General features: G+C 38.3%; 1 protein-coding gene across 1 annotated transcript in view; it reads left to right on the forward strand.

Moving 5' to 3' along the window:
- Positions 1–25067, forward strand: part of spryd3 (SPRY domain containing 3) — a 49383-nt gene that overhangs the window by 20785 nt on the left and 3531 nt on the right. The window contains exons 7-10 of the mRNA XM_084428852.1: positions 10027–10176; positions 16981–17038; positions 24077–24196; positions 24343–24476. Of these exons, the coding sequence (XP_084284978.1) occupies positions 10027–10176; positions 16981–17038; positions 24077–24196; positions 24343–24476 (462 nt within the window). The remainder of the gene's footprint in view (positions 1–10026; positions 10177–16980; positions 17039–24076; positions 24197–24342; positions 24477–25067) is intronic.

The raw sequence follows: 25067 nt of genomic DNA on the forward strand, positions 1-25067 counted from the left end.
TATATAAAAGGTGTTCCTAGAACTTAAATCGTTCCTAGTTCCTGCACAGAACACGCCAAAAAGCATGATATTTTCGCGATTAGTTAGAAAAGGTTCCTCCGGTGCGAAAGCCCCTTTTGTGAGCATAAGAGACTTCTTTCAAAAACATTATTCTTTTTTCTTTGCACAATCTGGGATATCACACAGATCAGTGCTGTCCAGATGAGATTATTGGTTTCGGTGGAAGATCCCTTTCACAGATGAATTGTGGGAAACTGAAGACTTGCTGACTCCTTCACTTCTCTTTCCAGTTAGCCTGTGTAAAGCCACTAATTAGCCCATTTCCATCTCATTTAAGTGGTCTTTCTGGGTTATTCTGGAAATTCTGGGTTAAATTTAGCATTAGTTTTACTGGATCTGGCAACTTGTAAACAGTACTATGTCTGCCGCCGTTTCTGGTTACAATTAATGCATGAAAACAATCACATCATCAGAAAGAGATAATTACAATCAAATGATATGGAAAATGGTGGATTAGTATGATTTACTCAGAACCATAAATCTTTAGATTAGCCCTGATATGTGTAGCCAACATCTACAGCATGCAATCTCGCATTGAGCAAAATTGAGCAATGAATTGTCACACATAGGTCAACCCTGCCTTTGTATGTGTCTTCGTGTTATGAGGAGGCGTTTGGCTGGCGCCGCTGTGTACGTGCGGTTCTATGCGAACGCATGGCAGAGATCAGTTTAGCTGTTACTACAGCAGAGCCTCTGCCCACCGACTAATCTCCCTACGGCTCTGTGGCCGCCAGACAGCAACCTGGACCACTGCTCGCTTTACCCAGCATACACATCCACACCAGTGCTAGCTTACACGTACTCACTTCCAAGGCCTTACATACTGTTTTATACTCCTGCATTGCACATACACTGACTCACACGCACGCTTATGAGCTGGTTGGGAGTGATAACGTCTAAGAATGCTGGCTTCAGAGCAAAGATTTATGGTCATAGCCTCTTTGGCCCTTTGTCTTTTTAAAAAAAACACTTCAGCTCAGAGTGTTTGTGGTTTCATCAGGCCTGGCAATGTTGCTGAGTGTCTGAAACTGAAGGGGTGACTCAAAGGGTTCAGCCCATTACTGTACGTTCCCCCGTCCCAGTCAGAGAAATGAATTAATCTTAATGTTGTACACAAGAATGAATGACAGTCCTCAAGCCTTCTGGCGCTGTAGATGTGCCTGGTTAATTCTGGTTAGGCTTTTGGAGCCACACTCTAACAATTAAGTCTGGACGGGAATACATTATTCATTATCGTTATGGCCGCTTTAACTGTATTACTGTAACACTTAACCACTGTCAGACGTGTTTCACAGTTTCATCTTGAATAAGCTACCAGGGAAATCTGTTTCTGTCCTGCTCTTTTCTTTTCTTTTTTACACATCCCTACAGGGCAGTTGGATACAGTTTTCTGTATTTCCATTTGGTTTTGAGTTCATCTGATGAACCTTTAGTGTCCATTTCAATGGACGTTTTTTTTGGTTAGCCTGAGTTCATCTGTTTCCCACAACAGGACGCATTCAAATGAACTCAGTGTGTGAGAACACTGGAACATCACTTCAACCCTTGAACGGAACTTGAAAGTGTGAGAAAAAAGGAAATAATGACTTATCTGTATCAGGGAGAGGCTGTTAACCTGCTTTAACATGTAATTTCCGTAGGGTTTGCATCCTTTTTTGATAAAAAAATAAGATAAGTTGACCTGAAGTTCTCAGCACCATTCTGTTGTGAAATCGCATGAAAATTGCAAAAATAAATTCCAGACCTAACAGTGATCCTCACTTCGGCAGATCTTTGGGAAAGGAAATAATTGTGACTACTTACTTTATGGGTGGATTTGTTTCTAACTTCTGTTAACTTTACAAAAAGGTCCGATTCTTATAGCCAACATGAACTAACAATGAAAAATATATTTTTTACAGCATGCAATTAATCTTGTAAATGTTAGTTCATTAAAATAGTTGTTCATTATTCATTTATGTTAGTTCACAGTACATTAACTAATGTTAACAGATGCAACTTTTGATGTTCAAAATGTTCAAAGTAGAGGCAAAGTACTGTTCTTTGTTATTTCATGTCAACTAATAGAATCTTAAAAGAAAGGGTTACCAACTAAGATGTCATTAAGTTTAATCATTGATGACCCATGTTTAGTTTTTGGGGTTTTGGGGTTAAAAGTGAATAAATGTTCTGAAAAACTTTTACATTTTATTTTTCTTAAAAAGCGGAAACGAAACCGCGTTACGCGTTTTAGCTGCGCAGCATGGACCGTTTATCATTTCGGAGCAATAATAATGCAGCACTAGCTCAGAACAGGTTTTACTCGCGGACCGATCTCGATCACGCGACACTGTTACTACACTGTGCTGTAAGATCCTGTGAGAAAGCTTTTGAATTCGCTGCAGAATTAATAACACTATGGCGTTATAGACCATAGATATTAGAACAAACAGCGCTGACGTGGAAACCAGGAGAAACATTGTCACATGACCGAACAATTTATAGAAGGCTTTTCAATCGACAAATCACCAACATTCACCATGGATTTAATGTAACATCGCTAACTGTAACCATGGTATTGTGACAGAAATAGTTGAACGTTTTTTTTACATTATTCATCTCAGGGTTCAACCTTTTGAGAGTGAAATTCAAGCACTTTTCAAGGGCTTTCAAATGCTTCACACTTTTTCCAGCACTTCAAAGATCTAAATAACATCCAATTTGATCATTATTTTGTAAAAATTATTTGTAAAACTAAAAGTTTAAAGATGTAGGAAAACTAACACTTAGGGCCAGATTTACTAACAGCTTGCGCCAGCGCGAACCCTCTTTTGACGTTAAAAAAACTACTGTCAGGATTTACTAAAGACACGCAGTGAAAAATTAGCGCCGAAAAGGCGTGGACACATTAATTTTTGCGGCTGACCTTATTGCATATGCATTTGTAGGAGTTTCCCTTTCAGGCGCAAAATTTATGGGAGGAGAGTATTTAAATGAATCACGCAAGGTGATTTACTAAGGTTTGCGCTCGTCAATGTACTGGTGTTTGCGCCATTATTTACCGCCCAAAAAAGCATGTCTTAAACCAGACGCTACCTGCCAGATTGCGTTCGTCATTATGGGAATTATCTGACTGCGTCTGTGTTCTTTAATTTGCGCATCGTCAGTAGATCACGCGCAGAACTTTCCACTCCAGCAAACAATTAATTTTATTTAAAAACAAAAGACATGAAATTACCAGTATAACCAGTAGATGGTGGCAGACGAGCACTTATTTTCTATACATAGAAATTTACGTACAAGGGTTTACTTGCTTTCTATGTAAAAAAAAAATAAGTGTGATACTATAGATTAGAATGACAGTAGTACATTTAATAAGAGTATAATATTTAAATTTTGCTAATAAAAATTCGTTTTTTGCACGTTACTGTTAATAAAACTTAATTTCATCTGCATCTCAATTGAAGCTCAGTGCTTTACTATAAAATTTCCACAAACAAACATGTAATATTATTATTAGCTGCACTTATTAATGCGAAACAATAGTTATTTTATGATTTACATCATCTTTATGATTAAAAATCCACCAAGCACTACCGAACAGGTGCTGGCGCCACCATCTGTAGAACTTGGTGGCACCGGTGTTACTGCTCTCAAATGTTAGTCTGGAGCCCTTGTAGCAGTTTATTTTTAACTCCTCCGTCGTTTCAGCATGAACTAATCAAAAGGAAACCAAAAGAATTTTGTGGTTGATATTGTTTTTCGGATTTTTTTTTTGTTGTTGTTGTTTTTTTGTGGAGATTTGCAGAGCCATCTAAGTATGTAAATATATTTTATCACGCTATGTCCAACAGCATCAGTTGCAGCAGTACTTTGGCAGGAGTGAATGATTATGGTTGGGCAGCATCTTCCCTGCTGCAATAACTGGTAGTGATAGTTGGATCTATTAAAAGGTGGTGAAAGACACCACAGACCAGGCCACCGTTGAGATTTCCAGCTAAACACTAGTAGTTTTATTTTGAAGAAATGCATGGGGCTCAGTTTTTATTACATAATATTCATAAGAACATAAAGAGTTCTATTTGAGGAATACTGAATCTGTTTTTGTGAAGTGAGATGAGTTAAAGCATGCTCACATTTAGTCTAAAACTACAAGAACCATCATGTTTACTTTACATAGCGCACACAATGCCTCTGGACTCCCGATTTCTCTCAACGTGGGGACAGGAGAGCTGTCAGTCAATAAATAAGAAAACAAAATAACTTGTACTTATTTTAAAAAGTAGCTCAGATATTTTGTTGTAATGCATTACTCGTTACATGAAAAAAGTAATCTAATTATATAACTCGCATTACTTTTAATGCGTTAGCCCCAACGCTGGTAATGAATAAATTTTTCACTCTGTTTCTCGATTTAAACGTGTGGCTTTGGTGTGCTTCTCAAACACCCAACTGTTATGATTGGCTAATATCTTTGCATAGGAAATTAGTATGCTGACAACATTTAAAATTATCCAGTCAAACAGTGAAGGGTTTATAAAATCTGCATGTAGCTGTTTTTCTAGCCCAGGTAGTTTTACAGCACCCTAAGCCATAAATATTAAATATCCATCAACAGATGCTTTACATTACATTATGGCTTGGGTGCTGGCAAAGTCCTTTTTAAGGAAAGTCGATTCACTCTGTGGCCATATTTGCAACACCATCCAAGACCAAGTCCTATCTACTTGAATGGGGAATCCTGAAATCTTATGAGTCTCCTTCAGAAAGTCATGCTGGTTTCCACAGCCAGCAGCGACAACTTTTTAACTTGTCTTGGCGTCTTAAAAACGTGCTAGCGAGGCACACAGTAATGGTCAAAGACATCCGTCAAGTGCATATTTATGTAGAAAAATAATTAAAAACAGTTGCAGACTGACATGTTTTTGCTTTCTCGCAGCTAGACACAGCAGAGTGGACGTGACATGCTGAACTTCTTTTAACTTGAAAACTTGTGTCCTATCTGAACAACCTCAAACTGTAGCTTTTTGTGTGTAGGAACAGTATGGAGATGATGATGATGATGATGACTTTATCTAAAAAATAAATGAAGGAATAGGGATATTCCTGCCACATCTTGTCCTAAAAACATTTAAGAATTGTACTGGGATACCATGATGTAAACATGCCAAATACTTTTCTATCATAGATCATATGAAATCATTTTGTTTTGCTTTTTAGGACTGTCTGGGAAAGTGACAGGAATTCCCAGCACTCCACAAAAAGGAATCTGCATGTTGAGGCTTTTAATATATTGTTGTGTCAATTAGACAAGCAGCTGAATGCCAAGTTAGGCTTAACACTATGAAGAAGTAAGGATAAATTGTGTTTAGACTGACTGTTAGTAACTGCTAGCCGACAGGCAACTTGTAACGACATCATCTGATGCTGTCCAAACATAGATCTTATTTTAAAGGCTGAAGACAAGTGATGAACGAGACAAACATCTCAGTGGCTCCAATTGTAGGCGTCTCCCTCTTTATGTCCTCCACCTTTTCCACATTCTCCGTACTCTGACAGGAAGTTGTGGGGCTTGCTCGCAATGTTGCACCTGTTGCCGGGGCAGCGGGTCAACAAAACAAGCTGCCGCCTCCACGCAGGTCTGGGGATGGTGACGTTCGAGAGCATATCAGATCTGTCAGCGCTGTCATTCAAGCATGCTGGGAGCTGTTGAGAGCCGTTAGGAGTGGTATAAAGGTAGACAACCTTCCCATTACTCAGCATCAAGGAGGCAGGAATGTGTGACTAGGTGCAATTTTGCCTCCATCCTCAACTGAGCAGGCAACTGTCCTGGCACGAAAACTTGAAGATGTTGATGTTGAAAAGAAGAGTCGGGTGTGGGCATAAAAAAAGCACTTCTTTGCGTCTATAAAAAGCAACACATGATTAATACTGATTAATGGATTTCAGCCCTTCGGTGGGTGCATTCTCCATTGAGCATCAGGAGATGAGAAGAGAATAACTTCTGTTTGTGAAACACACATTCTTCCATATTGAACACTGATCGGTTTAGTTGGAATGATCAAGCTTGCTTTGATCAAAGTGATGCCTGATTGTTTGCAGGATTGTGCATCTTACTTTCTGTAGTTCATCAGTGTTTTTGATTTCAGTTTGGGATATTCTTGGACGACCCACAGCAATCTTTTCCTGCCTGTTTAATGGCTGCTTTTGTCTTTTGCACGCACTTTTCTGTGTTTTATAAAACGTGTGGTCATAACCGGCATGTTGCGGTACGAGGCCCTTTGTCAGAGTCTCCTCCTGACCTGCAGTCATTTACCGGCGTAAACAAGAATAGCAAAGACTGTTCAGAGAAATCTTTCCATTGCACCTGACCAACAAAGTGCCGATTCTGTCAATGCAAACGGAAATTTTGAAGTAATTAATGACAACCAGTTGTAATCTGAAAGTAATCATGATGATGTGTTGTGAGTTTAGAAGCTGTGTGGCCAGAAACAGAACATGAGAGAAAGGCAGTAGCTTTTTTAGGCATCATAGTCATGTGGTTCCCAAAAGTTCTGTCTAGGTTGGCAACTCATTAGGCTTAAGTTTGGGTCCTTTTTGATCATTCAGAAGTCATATGACGGGCAAAATGTTGTCTAGGTTTTAATCTGAAGCTGAAGTTTAAATTGAACCTTTGAAATGTGCACATGATGCCCAAAAATGATGTCTAGATTGGCAGCTTACTAGTTTCTAATTCGAACTGTAGCACTCATATCATGCCAAAAAATTTAGTTTAGGTTGTAATCTTAAGTTTAATGATGTCTAAGTAGGCAGCTCACTAGTATTCTCCTTTTTGACCATTTAAACAATTGTCATGCCCAAAATTGCTGTTCATGTTTTAACCCGAGTTAAAAAGTTCATTTAATCTCCAATAATACAGTCTTAACTTGTTGAAGTTTTGGATGTTCAAGAATGCATTTGATAACCAGTCTAGGTTTGGGCTTTAAATTGAATGTTCCAGAAGTGCATATGTTGTCCAAAGTAGCCATTTGGGTTGGCAGTTCATTAGGTTTGGCCACATATAGGGATGGGACGATTACCGGTTTCACTATAAACCACGATAAAATGTACTGACGGTTAGTATTATCGTTTAAAATGTAATAATCAACTCACTGTAAATCCTGTCCAGCCAGTAACAGTCTGACGCAGGCGCAGCGCGCAATGTTGTTGTTATTTTTATTCGAGAAGGAATGGCGGAAGGCAGTGACCGTGCTCGGGATATTTTTCAGCCTGTTAAGAGGACCAAATCTGAGGTGTGGTCATATTTTAACTTTTACAAAAGTCCTGAGTGAAACTTAATCGAGGATGGTCACTACAATAAACACTTCAGATCTGCCGAGTCGTCTTGTGTGACCATCACCCACTGTTCATAGCGAACGCAAGGCAAGTTAACTTTGACTTCAATACCAAAACTACGTCTGGGAAATAATTGGGCATAAAATGTTGTTTTGAGTTGAAATATTTGATGTCACTCACTTGAAATAAACGTGAAGCTTCCGCGAAGAAAAGTTCGCAGCAAGTGGCTTTGAGCCAAAGACGAACGAACAAGTTCAAACAAGACTATTAAGAATGAAATTTAAGGGATAATAATGTATATCATTGTACACTTAGGCCTATTACACCGAATTTTTTTTTTTTGCCACATAATTACAGGGCCATATTGAATTGAGATTAATGTTTTAAATCTTACCTGTTTATAAGTCCATTTTGTGCAGCGTACAAAACAATCGTCCAGATAAGATGATCACAACAATATTATCAAACTCTGTAAACAATAAATCAACTCTGATTTCATTTTCAATACAATCAAAAACGGAGACGCAAGACGGCAAGTTGTATTTGAATGAAACGAGAGAGCGCGTCCATTGCGATATGTGGATGTGCGCTATGTTATAATGCGTTGCTATTGACGACGGTCATTATAAGGAAGGAAATGCCACAGAATATAATCTTGCTTAAAAAATGGCATAGAGCTGCTTGTTTTATTTGTTGTTTGTTGATTTTCAAATATTAAACTGTTTTTAGTGTGAGCATCAGTTCTTTTTGAACACTTTCATCTCGTTTTAACAAAACCGTGATAATATTGATAATCACGATAATTTTGGTCACTATAAACGTGATATGAAATTTTTATACCGTCCCATCCCTAGCCACATATTTGTCCCTTTGATCATTTGAACAGCCTAAAAGTGTCATCTAGTAGGCAGCTCTCAAGGTTTAACCTAAAGTGTTGAAGATTTGGCCTTTGAATTGAATGGTTGAAGGTTGAGATGGTCTATAGGAGATGGCTCAACCTGGCATTAAAAGTAGTTTCACAATCTTAAAATCTAATTAATCCTCTTAATCTGCCACATCCAGTCACAACAGTAAAAAAGACCTTCATGCATGCAAGTGATGAAATGTTTTCCATTTGTATTTCATAATATATGACAGAAATTTGATCTCTTGCCATGTCAAAAGTGTTCCATTGGTGAATTTCCTTTCGTAGGTGGGGCTGTCGATACCACTCGCATGTCTGTAATTGAAAGATCTTGCCCCACCCTCGGTATTCCATGAACGTATTGAAGACATGTCAACCTTTTTGTCTTCTCTAATAATCTTATTACACCTTTCCTAACACACCTGATGGGAAAAAATCAGTCAGAATATGTGTCATCTCTCCTGTGTTTGCCCATACTTGATCTAATTTATTGTAGATTATTTGTCTAAATATTCTTCTTATATTATTCTCAAGTGCCTTTGTCTCAAAACACCAATCAGGGTTTGTTTTTCTTTATAAATGTGTGTGTGTGTGTGTGTGTGTGTGTGTGTGTGTGTGTGTGTGTGTGTGTGTGTGTGTGTGTATAGATATCTTACTCTCACCCAGGGTGCATTTATTAGATTTAAAAAATACAGTAAAACAGTAATATTGTGAAATATTATTATAATTTAACATAACATTTTCTATTTTAATATATTTTAAACTGTAATTTACTCCTGTGTTGGCAAAGCTGAATTTTCAGCATCATTACTCCAGTCTTCAGTGTCACATGATCCTTCAGAAATCATTCTAATATCCTGATTTGCTGCTCAAGAAACATTTAATAATATTATCAATGTTGAAAACAGTTGTGCTGCTTAATATTTATGTGGAAACGGTGATTGATTTTTTTTTCAGGATCCTTTGATAAATAGAAAGTTAAAAAGAACAGCATATATTTGTTATATAATTATTTTGTATTAATGTAAACGTCTTTATGGTCACAATTAATTAATTTAATTCATCCTTGCTAAATAAAAGTATTAATTTCTTTAAAAAAAAAAATCTTACTGACTTCACACTAGTTTATCTGAAATGTAAGCTTGGCCAGGTGTGTTTGCAGCACAGCATTTACTAATAATTCATAATAATTCATTACATTTATATAGCACTTTTTTAGGTACTCAAAGCGCTTTACATGGAAGGGGGGAATCTCCTCAACCACCACAAATGTGCAGCATCCGCCTGAATGATACGACGGCAGCCATAGTGCGCCTGAACGCCCTCCACACACCAGCTTACTGGTGGAGAGGAGACAGAGTGATGAAGCCAATCACTATATGGTGATGATTAGGAGGCCATGATGGGAAAAGGCCAATCGGCAAATTTGGCCAGGATGCCGAGGTTAAACCTCTTTTTTTTTTTTGAAGGACATCCTGGGATTTTTAATGACCATAGAGAGTCAGGACCTCGGTTAAATGTCTCATCCGAAGGACTACTCACAGCCAGGCTGACTATTTTTGTAGATTAATTTGGTTTATGCCAAGTTACGCTATAAACTGACCAGATAATCCACCCAACAAGATCCTGTTTACTTCTATATGAGCAAACAGTTGAAATTTCGAGATTACAACATTTGTAATGATGTCTAATACGCTATAATGTATCTAAATTAAGTCTGATTAAGACTATGATATGTTCTGCCACAGCTTCTGGAATATGTTGGGAAAGGGAAGAGCATCATGGATGTGGGTCTGGCCCAGGCCCGGCAGCCCCTCACAACACGAAGTCACTACTTTGAAGTGGAGATTGTGGATTCTGGAGAAAAGTGCTACATCGCCCTGGGCCTGGCAAGAAGAGTAAGTCAATTGTGTTATTATTCCTCATTTAAAAGTTACTTATGATTAAAGTGTTCGCAAAATCGATTAATGTAGGGAAGTGCATGCACACATGCATGACATTTCACATCCTTCGTTATATTCTCCTAAATCCTGTAATACTTATCACATTTCATCATGCATTGCGAATGCCATTTAGATGTCATGTAGTTTTTTTTTAAAGGTATTTTTGGCAATGGTAAAGTATTTAGATCAAATTCCCAGTGGTTTTGGCCTGAACAAGAATAGATGTGTACAGTAAGCTCTGGATATACACCAATATTGCAAATGCGGCTCCAGAACAGTGCAACCTCATAACAGTTACAGTTTGACAGGCCCTGAGGCACAGTATGCAAATAAAACAGTGGTTTGAGAGAATCACCTTGCTGTCAAGCTCAAATGAATAACTCACTCCTCTGTCATCATTTAGTCATCATTTACTCATCCTATAGTTTTTCTCATTACTTTTTTTCTGTCATAACTTTTCCATAACTTTGTTTCTTCTGTCAAATGAGGCGCTTTCGCAGCAGAGGAACTTTTCACAGTTCCTATAACTAATGGCTGAAGTACCTGCTTTTTGTAGCGTGTTCACACTGCAGGAACTGGGAAAGATTTTAGTTCTAGTAACGCCTTTTAGGGGGGCTAAATTAGCTCCTACTACAGGCGTGAATTAAAAAGGCAATCAGTTGTTTCCTGTTCAGTGTGAAAACTCTGTTCGTCGGTGATTCGCTTTATCACGCCATGCTCAGTGTGAAAGGGCCTTTAGCCCTCCTTTTTAATCTTTCAAATCACGTAACCTAAACGACTACATTCCATCTCAGTTATCACGAAACCCACGACACACAACAAAAACACAGCTCTGATCACAGTGTCCTCCATCCTACAGTTGTTGATGTTGTTTATGTCGCGCTTAAATGACGTCGCTGTCGGCCAGCTTACGTCATTTTAGAGTTCCTACTGGCGGTGCGAATACAACCAGGAAAATGGCTCTAGGGGAAATGTAGTTTCCTTGGGCACCACCCTGGTAGCTAGTTCCTATAACCACCCTGTTTGAAAGCCCCTATGGTGACCAGTGGCTGTCAAGTAGGGCTGTGCCGGTCAACTTGACAACCGCACCACCGCGGTGGCTGAGTAGCACTGGCGGTGGTCCGCCAAAACAATTGTTTTACATGAATATTATGACAGGAGTGAAGCACAAAGCTTTGTGTACAAAATAAATAATAGGTTAGCAATTAAATGTTACATCGCAGCCATGGAAACGTTTGGATTCATGACGAATGAGAGAGTTGTGCGTGAGCCCATAAAACCAAGTAACTTTTTTACCTTAACCGAACAGCTTCGGAGTCATTGGAATAGTTATATGACTTTTTTCGGGTTGAATGGTGGTCGTCTCTCACCCCACTATCGCCTGTGAGCGGAAAAAACACCCTTGCAACGTTGAGCCGGCGGGCCGCCAGCCGCAGCGTCAGGAAGTATCGCGTGATATCAGGTCTCGCGATGTAACGAATTGCTTTACGGCAAAAAAATCTGCTAAAATTCTGTCGTTATTGCGCTCCCTCACGCTGTTCGAACCCGAATGAAGAAGACGTTTTAAAGAATGTCCCATCTGCTTTGATGTCGTTGATGTACTAGCCTCTGGTATCTGAGAGTCACTAACGAGTTTTTCGACAGTGTTGTCAAATATCTATTCCGAAGCTGTAGGGGGAGCTCTATAGAAAAAGCTGCGAGCAAAAAGCGAGAATACAGCGAAGAAATTCCCGAAACTGCATAGCTTTGTCGGCTTTGTATTCTGTTTTGCGATCTGGTCACCCGATTATCAGCGAATTTAACAATATTCCATTAGTTATTATTCCACTGGACATGGAATCTCTTGTTTCTTTTCCCAAATCTTCACTCACGTCTCACCCATTTTCGCAGGGGACTATAAACGTGTCTTCCTTTGATTCGCTTTTAAGTAAGCCTATTATATCCGCATTCTTTACTGTGGTAAAGTAGAAAAATGCTGTAGGAAAGAGAGCCTACCTTTTTACTTGCACGTCAAATTCTTTTTAACACCGTTTGTGCTTGTTATTATACTTGGTAAGGCGCGTCAAGTTTATTTGTAAAGCCCATTTCAAACGCGCGGGTGATTTTTAGTTTCGCTTTCTCTGGCAGCGCAAAATCAAACATAGCTTAAATGTCTTGCCCTTGTGGAAGATAAAATTCGCTCTTCGGACCTTTTATAACAAGTAGAAAACATGAAGATATATAAAAAAAGAAGAGCGGTAGGCTTAGGCTATATATCACACATCTTTGTATGGAAATATTAAACTAATGTATTTTAAATATTTAACTATTAGGCCTATATTATGTAAGTTAATATTATTTACTGATATTTATTTCAATGCTTTACAGGCTTTAGTGTGATGTTTCACTGACGGAAGTGCTCAAATAAACACGCATGTCTGTCACGAAATGGATGTTTGAGCCATATATACACCGCGAATGCATTATGAATGGAGTCCAGATGGCTCATGTGCAGTATTACAAGTCTTTGTTAAGTCAAAGTCATGTATGAGCAAGAGACCAGAATTCTTAGTCATTATTTACAGAGAAAACATTACATTATTTACAGAGAAAAATTCTCTCCTCTGGCATAGTTCTCAAATCGTCACTTTTTGTCATTTTTGGTGCTTGACAGCCCTTGGTCGTTCATTTTTGTTGTATGAAAAAGAGCAGCTTGAACTTTGTGAAAGAAATTCGTACAGAGATAATGACAGTATTATTTACAGTATTTATACCATTATAGTTTTATTAATACTTTTATTTGTATAGTTTTTTATTTAATTTAGTAATTTTATGTGCTTTGTCATTTTTATTAGATTTTATATCATTATTTAGGTTCAAATTATTTTATTCCATATTAATTTGTTTAGATTTATTTTTTATTTCCAGTTAGTACAGTTAGTGCTTTAACTTAAAACAATTAAGTTTTTAATCTACTATTTATATTTTATTTCAGGGTTATTTCAGTGACTACAATTTTTTTTTTAATAGTTAACAATAATAACCCTTGTTCATGAGTGAGTAAATGATGGCAGAGTTTTTTTTTATCTTTGAGTGAACTATTCCTGTAGTCAGTAAAAGTCATGTAGTGATCATGCAGGGTTGGAACAGGAACACCGCACTGTGTTCTCCTCTCTTCCTGACGTTCTGTACAAGAAAGTGAAGGGTAATTAGTCTCAGGTTGGGAACTGCAGACAAGTAGACAACTCTGCTGTGTCGAATCGTGGAAAGGCCTTTGGTTGCTCAGAGAAACGGAGAGATTTAGCTGCCTAATTACTGTTTACTCTCATTAGATGTGTACCCTGTGTTCCCTGCATCCTGTGTCTGGAGAGATGTTTGCAAACAATGTGGTTGTTAATTGTTAGAACATCAAATGCGCACATCACCTCTGCCGTTTGAGGAACAACAACAAAATGGTGACCAACCTTGTTAATGACTTGATCTCTACTGCGGTGGGAACATCAGATGGGCCGAATTATAAGCTAGTCTGCTCTCTGATAGTCCCGGTTTCGGTCTGAGGATGATGGTGGATGTGGAGAGGAAGAGCCAAGCTCTTATCTGCAATCAGTGAACCCTGACCCCCTGTGAACGGGGACTGGACCTGGCCGTACGAGCTAGTGCGCATGCATCCGGAATACACTGGGTTGCTAGGATGCAAGACAAAGATTTTCTGGGTTCTAACAAGGGGCGGAGGTGCGTACCGGAGCCTCGGCGGCCACGACTACGTGAATGGGTCCAACCCTTATCACCTCCTGACCTTCCCTTCTTTCACCAGCCCTTTCCTCTGCTCTCATCCGGCACCGCGGGCTTCGGTTTCTGCTAGCTCTCTAGCACTTCCCATGGAGCAATTGAGGGAGTGTGTGTTCCTGACCCTGGTGTCCTCATTTATTTTGGAAACATTCACAAGTGGAGATCAACTCTTGAAGTGTTCGGCAAGGAACACAATCTGTCTGTCTGTCACCAATCCATCTGACCTATTCCAGTGCTCCATTTTACTGTATGTGTGGGTGTTTACTTTAAAGCACTTAAATACATCATTATTAAGGCCAATCAGATACAAGGACTTGAACTAACTGTTGTGTGTGTGAGAGAGTTGAGAGTGTGTGTGTCTGTGTACATATATATATCTTTACTTTCACTTTTGATCAATTTAATGCATCCTTGTTGAATGAAACTGAGAAAACTGAACAGAATTTTATTGTCATTTCCGGCCAATCTGTAATTTTGTCTAAATTTTAGTCCAAAAAAAAAAAAAAGTCAATTCCTCTACAATCATTTCCATCACAGAATATTGAAACATAAGACATGTTAAATTTCAAGTGTGGTGGAAATGACAATTCTCCTGTGATGTATGAATATACACTGTCAGAGGTCAAATTAAAAGTGTTTTAAGAGTTAATTTTCTAAAAGTGCTCATAGTTCATGGTTTCGTGATGACAGGAGCTTGCACAGATGCCATTCCAGCGCCCGTATTGTGGTGTTTGGGGGCAGGTACCCTCTTGGCCTAATCTCTGCTCTGTATGTCATGTGCAGATGTGCATCTGCCTCCACCGGCAGCCTCTCTGCTACTTGTTGTCTTTGCCACAGTGTGGAAATGCAGGCAGCTCGAGTATCGCACATAAAAGCCCCGGGTGGATCTGATATGGCTCTGCCACGGACACATATGCTACTGTTTGTGTTTCTTGGAAGCTCGATGCTTTCTCTCTAATGGCTTTTGCAGTCTCCTCAGGGGGCCAAAACACTATATGCATGAATAGCTCCTCTTCTCAAACAGGAGTATGTGGTATATAATTTCATTTGACAGATTTAAAAAAAAACTGTTATGTGGGTCGCTGGGGCGAGCGAGGTGATTTATTGCTTGTGTGCTTTGCGTGGCATGTTGAAGTGTCTGTTTGCTTGTGTGTTTATACATGGTACTTGATACAGAGCACAGATGTAATCGTACGAATACACGGAATGCACTATCATTTTTCACCTTGTCAGGGAGCAGATGTAAACTCAATTGAAATTAAGTAATGTTTACAAACAGTTTACTTTCTCATGTGTTGTTCCAGAGAGCCCTACTCTATTGTCTCTACATGTTTAGATCTGTTTGTCAGATTCGCCTAAGGTATCATCATCATCCTCGCGCGCTCTGTTGCACAACTTCATTGCGCTGGAGCCGATATAGCGCTTCACAACACTAGTGGGGTGGAAAGCGACCAAGGGATGTTAAACGCGTCACCTTATTGTGGCTCTCATTTAAATCATCTGTCCGTTTTGGGTCCGAGCTTAGATCGCGAATAAATCAGTTTTAAGTCCCCCCTGGTCTATGTTTACTCCTCTTCCTTATTAGATAAACAGATTAAAAGATCTCGACCTGAACCATAACACAACCCTCTATCAGCCTTAACCAAAACAGATCTCCATGTAATCCTCTAGACCAGATTACAGAAATGCCAGCACACGGAGACGGTAAAGACATTTATAATGTTACAAAATATTTCTTTTAAAAATGTTTCTTTTGAATTTTCTAATGTTGAAAGAAAATCGATGATGGTTCCCACAAAAATATCATAAATGGATTAAAAAAATGCAATAATTCTGTGCATATGGAATTATTTTATTTTAAAACAATTAATGAATTATCTATTGTCACATAATATCTTATTGTACATAATATTTCAGTTAAGAATTGATGACAAATGTTTCAGCAACACCTTTTTAAGGTTAAATTCATTATGCATTAGGTATGAACTAGCAATGTATAATATCGCGTACAATATTTATTAATATTGGTTAATGTTAATTTCTACATGTGCATTTTTAACCTTTTAAGTTATATAAATTAATTTTAATGTATTATAATCAAACATGAATTAACATTAGCATAGGTGGATTAATTCTGTAAAATATTGTTTATTCATGATACAAGTCGGCATGAAATGGAAGTTGCGATAGTGTTTTCTTCCTTATTGTGAAGTATATCCGAGTGAAATGGCTTCTTGAACAAGACGTTTTTTTTTAGGTCGGGGCTTGCTTTTGTCCGTCGGGAATTGAAAATTGGTGGTTTGATGGTTGTGATATTGCTATCGCTGGATCTCATGTGAGTGACAGGTTGTCCCGCCCTCGAGCCAGTAAACGGTTATTTTAATTAAAGATTATGAGGTCACATGAATTAAAAATAATAAAATAATGACACGCACAGATAAATCATTTCTAATTAATACTGCAATATAACATTAAAAAAAAAAAAATCAATTGTCAATTTTAATTTCATTATGACTAACAATTTGGATCTTTTGAAGATTATAAGCTATATAATGAATGCGTTAAAAATGCTTTTTAGAGTGCATTACATATACAGGCTTCAAGGGAATTGTTAGTAGTCTCTTCAAATGACAACAGAGAAATACCAAAAATATCTTTGCATGTTAATTGCATCTCAGGTCTAATCAAAATATTGGCTGCTCCTTGTGTTTGTGCTGGCATGGTTTATCTGTATATAAAAAAACATAACCTTTGCCGCTCTGTGACTTCAGTTCTTAAACCTAAAACAATGAGCTGTGATGCCGTAATCGTTTTCTGGCTGTAGAACTCAGTTCTCTCTCCACCACATTAATATGAAAGTGTTGAGTGAGATTGTTGAAAGTGAAACCGTCGCAAGTATGTGTTCACAGTAAATCCATCATTGGTATCTATAAAACCTGACTGTTGTCTAATTATTAGAATTTGTGTCTTATTCTTCCTCTCTTTTGTCAGGATTACCCAAAGAACAGGCATCCGGGCTGGAGTCGAGGTTCTGTTGCATATCACGCAGGTGAGTTGTTGATCATTTTTTAAAGATCTTGTCATTACAACAGTCAGTATGTTTACATGCACAGTTATTTTCGAGCTACAGTATTTTTTGTGTGTAGTCAAGCTAGTCGTCATCTGTCTAAATGCATAATCAAATAGTTTGAAGGATTGAATGCACATAGCGCTTCACCTTTTTCATCACATACGCACTATTGGTGTGTTCAAGACCATGAAATTTCGGATTTATGAGTTAGGAAGTCGTAATTACGACATCAGATGAGTTCAAGTCACTTGGTTGGAGGGAAGATGGCAATGTACTACCTTTTCTACAAAAAAATCAGCAAGATTTTTAACTTTACAAAATGATGAATAAAGAATGCGCATAAGCAGTGTTTTTAATTTTTATGTTTTACTAATTTATGAACAGCATCATAATTGTATTAGCCTGACGTCGTCATACTCAGATTCTAGTCAGAATGTGAGTCTGAGACTGCTCCATAGAGATTTGATTATGGGGCGTGTCTCAACCGAACCAGGAAAAAAAAAACTCTGCACTCAATTGGATAGACCTACAACCAATCAGAGCAACGGAGTAAATGACACATGTTCTTCATTCATATTTTCAACCAACAAAATGTCGCGGCTCTCTGTTCCTCTTTTAAAATGAATGCGCTGTGAATATCTTCTATAACAGACGCGATGGAGGAATCTACACATGATTTTTAATAAACAAAGTTCGGGAGGAGCACGTACAAATAATCAATCCAATATCAACTTGTCATCAAACAATACCATGTCTAACGTTACCCTATCACTCATATTCACTCTGTCAACTTACCTAACACTCCTTGACAGTTTTTCAGCATCCCTCCACCACCCCGAATCCTCACTCTTGTCTTGTTCTCTCACAACCAGGAATACGGGGGAGTATGGCTACCGAGCCCACAGCCCTCTCCTCGGACAGCACGTCATATACGCATTTATTCTATCGACTTATTTGTGTGAAATCTTATATACGCATTTATTCTATCTGACTTATTTGTAAATGTGAACTCGTGAAATCTCAATTCTCCAGCAGCAGTCGTCTTTGTTGTAAACTAATTCAAATCAAGCGCTCTTTGGTGACGTGGATGATTACGTTACCGTTGCTCATCTGTCCATCATCGTATAAAGCCCGCCCTGACAATTTGATTGGTCCGAACAATTTTTGTTCGGGCATAATAGCTCCTCGACGGAGCGAGTCCAGACCGAACTTCCCGACCAAAAAATGTTGTGGGCGGGGTTCGGGCTGGTACCCAGGCTATAATTGTATAGTACTATTAATTTAATTAATTTCAACAAATTTACAATCGATACAGATGCTGCATCTGTTAGGGAACATGGGGAAATGGCCCTTTCTTTCCGTTTTTTTCTCCTCCGATTGGCCTAAAACACTAGCTGCGTTTACATGGACACTTATAATCGGATTGACGGCTCAATCGGACTAAAAAAACCTTCATGTAAACACCTTAATCGATCCGATTGAGCTCGATCCGAATGAAATTTCGATCGGATTGAAAGGGGTGGTTTATCCCTTTTGTAATCCGATCGAGAGAACATGTAAACACTTGATCGGATTGAAAACCTAAACTGAAAAGACTGCGCATGTGCAATGACGTTAACTAGCGTAATGACGTATGACGCGCGGAACGAGCTGTTCTTCCTGTTGAATAAAGTGTCATATTAATAAGTTTCCCATCATTCTAAAATTCTCATTTCACTCGCGCGTCTGTGAAGTGAAGCAGGACAACGTCCCACCAGTCCTTGTTTTGGATTCTCATCCACAGACGTCTGGTTTTGGCCGCGGGGAGAGACATTTTTACTGCGTGATCAATAAGCAGCACGGCAAAACGGTTAATGTGCTCTAAATTATGACCAGAGACGAATTAATATTACGTCTGCTGTTTAAAACAAATAAAGAACCAATAGAGAAGAATATTTATGTGCGAAATGCGGGAAACTCTGTATATGTGTGCAGTGTGCGCATGTCAAAACATCAGAAGTTTCAGATTTGAAACTTGTGACATATAAACGCGCACATCAACCCGATTACTTTATTTATCATTCATGTAAACACCTTGTTCGGATTCATCAATCCTATTAATTTCATTCCGATTGTGTCCATGTAAACGTAGCTAATGTTCATAGTTAAACGCATCATAAGCCCAGGCCAATTGTAGCCTGATGGACATGAACACATGCTGGACACCCTGATCTTAAAACACGTTTGTTGCGTTTGTTGCCAACTTGTTGATCTTAAAACACGTTTGTTGCCTTTGGCTTGCTCAGTTGGGGATATTCTGGGGATATTTAATTTGATTTTATCAATCAATAAATTCCACTAGAAACAAACCTTGTTGTATTATTTTTATTTAATACTGTGAAGCTGCTTTGATACAATCTGTATTGTGAAAAGCGCTATACAAATATACTTGACTTGACTTGACTTGACTTGTTCATTAATGAGTAAAAGTACTATCAGTAGAGCATTTTATTTTAATTTTTTCAGGTGCTTGCACACTAAATAATGTATTCAAACCATCTGAATGTTGCTATTATTGCTCATTTGCCAGGTTACTATCACATTCTGTAGATCTGTTAGCCCGACATCGCAAAAATTGCATTGCCATGATTTAATTCAGACTAAGGACATGCCTTCATGCCTTCATGCTCACTATCTGTTTTAGTCCGAAATCTGAAATGAAACTTTCATGTAATGTAGAAGTACTAAAAAGTCCCACATAAAGTTATTTTTATACACACAAGTCCACAGATCCTGTTTACATAAAGTTTGTTTTGTTTTCTCCGTTTTGTCATCTCTGGTTGTATTCCTATCACAGGTTACGCATGGATTACCCAGAATTCCTGCAGGTGGTGAATTTTTTTTTTTTTTTTTTTTAAGCTTTATTATTTGGCTCCTCTTCTCTTTTCAAGCCTACTCATCTATGGGCACCATCTCTACAGTGTGTGGAGGTCCTGGATGATGATAAGAGGAGTGTAGAGAGGAGATCAGTGTGTTGATTTGAAGAAAATCCTCTTGAAAATGGCATGAGGATAAATAGCCCTATCTCACTCCACAGGTCCCATCTTTCAAAACAGCTCAAAGGAAGTTGATATCGGATAAGATTTGCCTCTCAATGTAAAGATGGCAATCTTTGTACTCAAACCCTTCATGCCTTCATGCCACTCCACATAACAGATTAGTCACTGAGTATCATCCTGAATGAAACTGTGCTTCTGTGGTGACTCAGAGCCTATTGTTTAAGGGTGAGGGATTTTGCCTGTAAGCCAGATAAACAGTGACGGTTCAGATTTTTTGATATATTTTATATATATATATAATGTAATGTGGCAACGTTACTTCCATTAGTGTGTTATTTGGGTTGTAGCTGCAACAATAGAGATGCTATAAAAATAAACTCATTAGTCTTATTTGATAGACTGGACATTGATAGATCTGTTTTCCACTACACTACTACCAGACCAGTGTAAATCACTGTGCAATTCTTGTGACTTTAAGTACTTCACAACTCTATAGTTGGATATACTGGATATACATACATTTTATGTATGTATCTATTTATAACAACCGATATTCAATATTTAATTGTGCATTACCATTCCTTATATTTTTACGTTTAGATTACATTTGCCATTAGGGATGTGCTTGAAGCCGAATACTGTGTTCGGGAAGGAAATGACGCATTGTATGGAGCCCCGGCCTAAAGGAACAGGGTGATGGAAAAAAAATATGAGATGGGGAAGAAAAATTATATTTCAATGATTTTGCGTTTTCTCGCAATTATATAATTGGGTATATTGTATAGAATCTGCGGGTATCAGGCAGCCACTATCAATATGCAGGATATTGAAATTGCTTTTGAATGCACGCTTGCTTTTTACTTTCACTTTCAAATGCGCGATCACTCATACTCTGTGTATAGGGAGCGTCAGTACTGACCACACATTTTACAAGATAAGATATTTCTCAATGACGCTCAGGATCTGCTGCACATTAAATCCTCTGACAGCGTCCAGTCAGTCATCTCTCCTTACTATCTTTGCGTGATAAGTGAAATCTGATGTACTGTAATATAAGCGACTACCGCAGCAAGCCTAACCCTGTCCCTTTAGGGGCTCCGTAGAGTGTGTTACTCATTTTCCGTGCCTTTCTGAATTCATAATTAGGCTTAGAGCACATCCCTATTTGCATCTAATGCTTAATTAATCTTTAATGACTCTAATAATATAAAAACATTGTTAAATATAGTATTTAGCAAATCGTAAAATAAATATCCAGTTTCATAGCACATTGTAATGACATGATGCCTAAATTCGTTCAATTCAATTAGTTTAAAATACATTTTAAATTTGGATATATATAGATAGATGGATAAAAAGATATAAAACTTGAAATACAAATATTATACTTCATATCAAAATAACTGTGTGTGTGTGTGTGTGTGTGTGTGTATATATATATATATATATATATATATATATATATATATATATATATATATATATATATATATATATATATATAAGCACATTTTTCTTAGCATTAGTATCCTCTATTTATTGGTTGACCATAACATGACAACAATTATTCTTCCGATCCAAAATTTTCATAAGGGTGCATCCCTAGTGATGGAAGTTTGGAAGTGATTGAAGTTTGTTTATTTGCTAGCGAATTCACCCAGGCCCCGTGTTCTTCTCTACTGTGAAGAATTCAGCCATATCATCACTCGCATCAGGGCGATGCAGTTTGTCAAGCCCTCTTGTCAGCTTTTGCGGAGCTGCATTTATGGGGCATATCTTTTCTGCGCCTCATTGCGGCACCCGCTGATGGAGGTCTGGCATTGCCACAGAAGCGGGTCAGATTAGGGGGGCATGACTCATTGTCCTGCCCTGATCTATAAGAGGCCCACATCTATGACTCATAATCCAGTTAATCATCACGTAGAGACGCGTTACGGCCTCTGATATGTCGCTCTGAGGGTCAGTGTCCTCACGCGCATCATAGCCAAGGACAGAAGGGCTATTATAATCTCATTTGGATTGAGAAATGAAGTCGGAAGTCGTGTGATACGTTTTTTTTTGTTTTGTTTTTTTTAGTTTGGAACAATGATTTTATGCCGTATATGTTCCCCATTCCTGTTTTAATTAATCTGCTGACCGTGCCAAGTGGGTCAAAATAGTTGGCAGAGTCGCTTTACCCCAAATCACTATTTTCAGGTTTCAGTTCATTTTCAGTTCACGTTTGGTAATGCAATAGGGTACGTGACCTTTCCCTGTTTAGGTTACTTTAAAATGTTGTGACATGAACAAGCAAATAGTTTTTCCTTTCTGAGCCCCCCAGGCTCATAAAACTGCCTTCTTGTTTGCGGAAGCAAGTCTACATTCCCGGTCTTTTCCAGAGAACAGCTCTGACATTCGAGGAAAGCCCTCTCTGCACTCCGGTGTAGCGTTTCCTGCCAGAGAGCCTGAAAGCTCTGGCTTGGTGAGAGCGTGTGCCCAAGCCCCCGTCTATTTTTAGTCGCCTTCTTCTCCCACAGTGGTCGTGGTGTTTGCGGAGTGTGGTGTTGGGACCGAGGCCCACATGGGAATCATAATGATGCAGTGTTTTCATCTCCCTCCGCATGTTCAGATAGGGATTGTTTAAACAGTATCCTGAGCTGGGAACGGGTCCCATGACAACTCTACAAATATTTACCAGCCACACACTGCAATAAGGTTTTTTTTTGTCTGCAGGCTACCTTTCCGTGTTTTTCTTTCACTTGCTCTTGATTGTTGTTGTCTCTTTGTTTTGTTATCTTCTTATATAAGGAGAACTTTGACTTAGGAGAAAGAAACGTACAGAGGCATGAAAGCACATCTCCTTTCAATCCTGTCAGTGTCTGGATGAAGAGTATAAGTCTTCTCTGGATCATTAAGAGCAAATGTGTGAGGAATGCAGCATTAGTGCTTGCTTATTCAGATTCACTTCAGGTCTTCACAGTGCTCTGATGCCAAGCACTAACTTTAGCATTGCTTCTTTATGTCCTAAAATTCATTCAGGTGTTGAGTTGTTAGCTCTGTCAATGACTATAAATGAATCACCCAAAAAAGAGGCTTTAAAAAGATAATCAGATGAGATACAGGAACAAATATTATGAAATATGAGCTCAAGCACTCATTTTACCTACAGTGATGCTTGTCCAACAGCGACACCAGCAGATGATGTTTCTGGTGGAGGTGGGACTCAAATTAATAGGGCACCTTTGGACCTGTGACTCATGACATCTGTGTTTACCATGGATTTGTTTATTTAATGGTCTGAAAAGATATGTATATACACGTGTGTGTGTGTGTATATATATATATTTCTATGTATATACACATGCATACTACTATTCATACTACCGTTCAAAAGTCTTGAAAGTTCTTGAAAGAAGTCTCTTGCTCACCAAAACAGTAACAACTGTATTATTGTGAAATATTATTGCAATATAATATAACTGCTTTCTATTTGGATACATTTTCAAATCTAATTTATTCCTGTGATCAAAGCTGAGTTTTCAGCATCATTACTCCAGTCTTCAGTGTCACATGATCCTTCAGAAATCATTCTAATATGCTGATTTGCTGCTCAAGAAGCATTTCTTATTATTAGTGTTGAAAACTGTTTGCTGTGTAGTACTTTTGTGGAAACGGTGATGTGTTTTTCTCAGGATTCATTGAAAAATAAGAAGTTCAGAAGAACAGCATTCATGTGACTTATAGAAATCTTGTGTAACACTATAAATGTCTAGTATGACTTAAAAAAAAAAAAAAAAGAATCTTACTGAACACAAACTTTTGAACAGTAGTGTAAATATATAGTCCAGTTCCTGTACTTTGCTAAAGAGTGAATGCCAAATATTCATAGTATTAATGCCCAGGATATTAAAAGTTGATTTGCATATCAGATTTTAAGCAAGGTCATGGTTTACTAATGAAAGGAGACGCATTTTAAATGTCCATCTTATCTGCGCCATAGATGATGGGAAGATCTTCCATGGAAGTGGAGTAGGTGACCAGTTTGGCCCTCGCTGTTTCGAAGGGGACATCATGGGCTGTGGAATTATGTTTCCTCGCGACTACGTGCTGGACTGTGAAGGTGAGAATACACATGTGGTGCTCAATAAAGGAGATGAGAAGAAATTTCCTACTGCCAATTCATACTTTGATCCATTTAGCATGCTTGTCAAGACTGTAGTCCAAGTTTTTTAGATGTCCATCCAGCTCAACGTGTTTCTCTGTTAGATGAAATTGACGACTGGGATGCTGCTGATGTACGACCAAAGCATGGGCGTGTCGAAAACTTACTGTATTTGAATGATGAAGATGAGGAAGAGGGAGATGACCCAGAACAAGAACATGAGGGCCGGAAGGTTATGGTGAGCATTTTTTTATATTTAAAAAAATATATTTATTCCTTTGATGGCAAAGCTGGATTTTCAGCAGTAGGTGCGTTTCCATTAAAGATTTGCGCAAAACTTTTTTCTTTTTTTTTTAATATCGACAAAAAACTATTGCGAAATGACGCCGTTTCCATTAACCGATGTTATGCGACTAAAACGTCATTTTTTCTCTCGCGATAAGTCATTCCAAAAATCATGGCAACGGACTTTGGTAAGTTTATATATATCACAGCCACGCACCACACTAGACGTTATTATTATTAATGGAAGGAAACGTAGGCGTGTTACCCAAGCATTAATGGCAAGGAAAGACCCTTATACTGTGAGCGGCACATATGAGGTGTTTCTGGGTTTTTCTCACTCATTTCTGCTCCGAGGTCTTGATTGTGGCATTTCTTTGAGGTTTAGAATCCAGTATTTCTGTCATTCTTTCTTCTCAAGAACTGTCTCGTATTCTGTCCAAACACACCGCGCCTTCTAAGTCAGGTAACTGTAAATGCGCAAAAACTGTTTCCATTGCAGGTTTGCGAAATATTCCTTTTTCGAATCGCCTGAAAAACCACCTCA

This window comes from Rutilus rutilus, assembly GCF_951802725.1.
Source record: "Rutilus rutilus genome assembly, chromosome: 13".
Taxonomy (NCBI): Eukaryota; Metazoa; Chordata; class Actinopteri; order Cypriniformes; family Leuciscidae; genus Rutilus; species Rutilus rutilus.